This window comes from Populus euphratica, unplaced genomic scaffold, assembly GCF_000495115.2.
Source record: "Populus euphratica unplaced genomic scaffold, PopEup_1.0 scaffold79.1, whole genome shotgun sequence".
In the NCBI taxonomy this organism is placed as follows: Eukaryota; Viridiplantae; Streptophyta; class Magnoliopsida; order Malpighiales; family Salicaceae; genus Populus; species Populus euphratica.
In genome coordinates this window covers 251330-255891 of record NW_011499959.1, presented here as the reverse complement: position 1 = coordinate 255891, position 4562 = coordinate 251330, and the positions used below count along the sequence as shown (strand labels likewise).

Here is a 4562-nt window from a genome sequence, read left to right as displayed (position 1 = left end):
TTAATATATTTATAAGTAACAAATACTTACAACTGTTGATGCAATATCAAACTAGCTCGACTAATTATTATTAAAATTAAAAAAAAGCTCGGAGATGCAATGTGTTTCAAAACATAAATCATTGTAAATTAAAATAATATATATATTTTTTATTCTTTACAAAATACCTAATGTCGTAACTAATGAAGTAAAATTGTTTTTATATTTTTAGAACAATAAAAAAAATATTTGATATTAAAATAAAATAAAATTAAAATTGATGCAAAAGAGCATTTTTATCATTTTCTTATAGGTTTTTGTCATATTCAAATTACAAGGGTTGTTTAGTAATTCAATAAATATAAATATTATTAAAAAAAATTGTTAGCATGTAAGCAATCTCCTAGCCTTTAAGCAATAAGTGCAATGCCATTTAATGCTTAAATATCGATTTTTGTGAAGATATTAGAATCGTCACGGCAACCCCTTCATTATACGATAATGTATATGGATAAGGGACCTCTGATGATTTGAAATAACTTATCAAATTTATATATTTTTTTAATTTTTTTATATGTATTATTTTTTTTATTGTTATTTATTTTATTTGAAATAAATTTTAAAATTAAGTTATTTTTGTGATTTTATCTTTCTTTATCTTATCAAATTTGATTATTGTTGTTTTGATTTTTTTTTATTTTTATAATTAATATTAAATTAGTTGTAGATCAAGCTTTTTAATTAAAAATATATTTAAGATTGAGGTGGGGTGAGGTGTGGTTAAGGTTTTTGGTAGGGGGACAAAAAAAAAACATATATCTTGAGCTTATAACGAGGGAGGTGTAGTTTATGTTCTAAGGAATTACACCTAAAAGGAAACTCAATAACACCTTACTACACCTCACCCCAAAGACACTCTCCTACGGACTGTTGGATTTATTTTTTTTCTTGAATTTTTTTTTTAATTTTTGTTCGCAGTGGCAAGTATAGTTGGGTGAACCAAGAAAATAACGTGCCTGGTTTGCCTGATGAAAACACTTGCTGGGCTAACAAAATGGCTATCTGACTAGTAAAATTTGCTTAAAACATACGTGTGACAACCTCGGTTAACGTATCACGGCGGCGCATCTTTTTGTTCGAGGAATAAAAATAGTAAAAAAGCCTTGAAAACAACACTGAACAACTCCTTATTTCTGGCTCCAAGTGTAATTTATTATTCACTCCTTATAATCATTAATATTTCACCGACACCGCATTGTCCCCTTGTCATCACCAATCCAGTAATTGATTACTTAATTATAGCCTAATATGTCCGGTGCTCGCACACGATAAAAACTTAGAATTAAAAAGTTTATTCTTTATATAATTTCAACTTCAACTTATTATTCAACTTATTATTATTATTATTGAAGATTTACATGATTATTAATTTTAAATTTATAAAATTAATAATATAAAATTAATAATCATAATATATACAAACTGATATAGATATTCACATTAATTTTTAAAAAAAATTATAGTCTAACATACACAAAACGAACTTCTTCCTGTGTCAAAATGCTATTTGAGCTTGCAATCATGGGAGAAGAGAGGAATTGGACGGCGGCAAGTCCATCTAGCATGCAGATTGCAAATATGGATCTGTAGATTAATTGCAAACAAAACATTAAACTCTATACTATGCCTGAGTTAATTTGAGAAATTAAAGATTTAAAAGTATAACCTGGAATAAATTTAGTTAACTCCATTTAATAAAATACAGACTTAATCTTGTTAATATCAAGAATTTTTTTTTTTTAAAATAATATAATATGATGACTCAAACAACCCATGTCTTTCCAAGTCAATTCCCATGTCCAAATAATTGAATTGCTCATGGCTAAAAAAAACTCATTTGTCATTAGTCTAAAATTTTAAATAAACAACTCATGTCTTTCCAAGTCAATTCTCATATCCAAATAATTGAATTACCCATCACGCGGTTCAAGAAAAACTCATTACTGATCATTGGTCTAAAATTTTAAATTTGTTTAAAGTTGAAGTAGTAGTAATGATTTAAAAATATATTAAAAAATATATTTTTTAAAAAAATTATTTTTAATATTAACATATCACGAATATATATATTATTTTAAATAAAAAAAATATTTTTTTATAAAAACATAACTTGCATTACATTTCAAAACACACCCTTGTTCTGTAGCGATCACACCTACTCTGTCAAGCACCAAAACATGTGTTTGCATCACAAAAATATGACATGGCGAAACTTAACATACTCTTTCACTACCTTGCAACAAGCAAGAAAATTGGAAATTTAACCAGGCATAGAAATTAATCAACAAAATCCTAACAAGATCAAACCCGCCAAACTAATATACTGATTCCTGGGCTCAGCTTCCACCTTCAGCTTTCTTTTGAACTAGTATATCAATCATGTCAGCTGCTTCTCGGACTGTTGTTATGTTCTGAGAACTCTCCTCTTCTACATTAATGTCAAATTCTTCTTCCAATGCCATTACTATCTCCACCTGCAATAACATTACAAGATCGCACCTCACTTTCAATTGCTTAATTAAGTAGTAATTAAGCAGTAAATTCTTGAATGGCTTTGATGAAATGAATCGACACCACTGAACCTAACAGTAGCTAGCCAAAAAATGGCTTACTGTGTCAAGAGAGTCAGCACCAAGTGCAGCGAACTTGGATTCGTTGGTGAGCTCAGTCTCAGGAGTTAAAGCCAGTTGTTTCCTCACAATCTTAATAACTCTCTCCACGGTCTCTGGCTTTGCCTATCAAATCATGTACATTACAATTAATTTCACATCTTGTTAGGATTAATAAGACAAGGCTAAATAAAACTAGATTGAAGGATTCCAAAAAGAAGAAAATAGAGATAAAAAGGTTAAATTCAGTTTTACTTGAAGTAAAGATTAGCTTTAGATCATTTAGCAATAAAACAAGTATAATGTACAATGTAGAGGAGGGTGAAATTACAGCACAAGAGACACGGAATCGAGAGGCCTTCAAAGAAGGGAAGCCATTATTCTTCGCCCAACCCACTGACACAGGCTTTAAACTTGCTGCTGCCTGTACCAATAAGAACCACAAATGAACATCAAACAGTGAAACTCTTCCATCCATTTACCGCGATGAGAAATTTAAAATTGTTGTTATGTGTTTACTAAAAGAAAATGGGCTCAATTTGTTTTTCAATTTTGGTATAATTTCCTATCTATTTATTTCTGGACATGGCTATTTGTCATCGGTTTAAAATTGCTTTAGCACTAGTTTTCTGTCCCATAAAACAATTTCCCGGAAAAAAAATCCTGAAGAAAACATATTTTTCAACAAATATCATGGAGCAACAACAAAAGTAATCTGCGACGTGCAAACTTTTCTGAGAGATTAGTAGTAAAAGAGAAACTGTTAGGTAAGTTAATGTGATAAATTAAATGACCAAGAGAATTGTGAAGGCTTTAGTTACCTGACTACTCCTGTTTGAGTGGCTAAACAAAGGCTGGAACCTGAGAAAAGTAGCTGAGACTGTGGCCATTAGCGGAGAACACACACCCAAACACCAAATAACTTGTGATGGAATTACAGGAATCCTGAAAGGGATTTTCCCTAAGAAAGGAATTGATAATAGCAGGTAGTAGAGAAATAGCTCTTATCAACTTTTGCTATTGAAAATTGTAAAAAAAGATTAATACAGGCGAGAAGCTAGCGGGGATACGAGAGGACAAGATTCACTCTGGGCATTATCCAAGGCCTCCCTGCTGCATGCATGTGATTGGATCCCTTTCTGCTTTGTGGGCTCTCTCCATATTCAAGAATTGCAACTTGTCTTTTAAATTTCTCACGTGAGAATATAGGGCCTCCTCTCAATCGGTCCATATTTCTTTGCAAAATTAACCTATTTCAGTATACTGCTGTTAGTGAATAGTTTTGAAGCCAATGCTTTGACACCGACTCTCCACTAGTGACAAGACAAAGAGTGCATAAATATTAATGTGTTTCGACAAATCGAATTCCAAGAAAAAAAATCATTAGATGTTGTTTAAAATGGTTAATCATTTGCTCACATAATACTTAAATATCCAAAACTTGATTATACTCAAACTACACAGTTTTGATTCAACAACAGAATTCCTCAGTCTGCAACCTCCTCTTGTTCTGATTACAGTTAAGCTGCGGACGCTGAATTGCATCAAGGCTTCTGTTCTCGTATATTCTCTTCTAACATGGTAGAACATATATACTTCCCACTGTATAAGTACTCTCCATATTATTTCCCTTATAAATCACTGACCAATGATGTTACAATTTACCAAAATCCAGTATGATCAAGGAGCCGGTTTTTTGGTATTTAGATAGTTGTTAATTAAAATATTCATTTAGTTAGTTATTTTTTTAGCTCATAAAGTATCAAATTAAAGGTAAAAGCCTTACTATCTGCAAAAATAGTCTCTATAAATAGTTTTTATAAATGAGATTTAAAGATGATTCGATAATAAAATTAATAACTTTTATAGGAAAAAAAAAAAGCTTTTAGTTTTAATAACAATAGTGTTTATTCT

The 4562-nt window shown here is 30.5% G+C and overlaps 1 protein-coding gene across 1 annotated transcript; it reads right to left on the bottom strand.

Moving 5' to 3' along the window:
- Positions 1 to 2202: 2202 nt before the first annotated feature.
- On the bottom strand, positions 2203 to 3723 carry LOC105138543 (acyl carrier protein 4, chloroplastic-like). The gene is made up of 4 exons (XM_011044650.1): positions 3470 to 3723; positions 2980 to 3072; positions 2652 to 2774; positions 2203 to 2513 (listed from the first exon to the last, which is right to left on the bottom strand). The coding sequence occupies exons 1-4, from the start codon at positions 3536 to 3538 to the stop codon at positions 2376 to 2378; spliced, it is 423 nt and encodes a 140-aa protein (XP_011042952.1). The 5' UTR covers positions 3539 to 3723; the 3' UTR covers positions 2203 to 2375.
- Between the last annotated feature and the right edge of the window lie 839 nt (positions 3724 to 4562).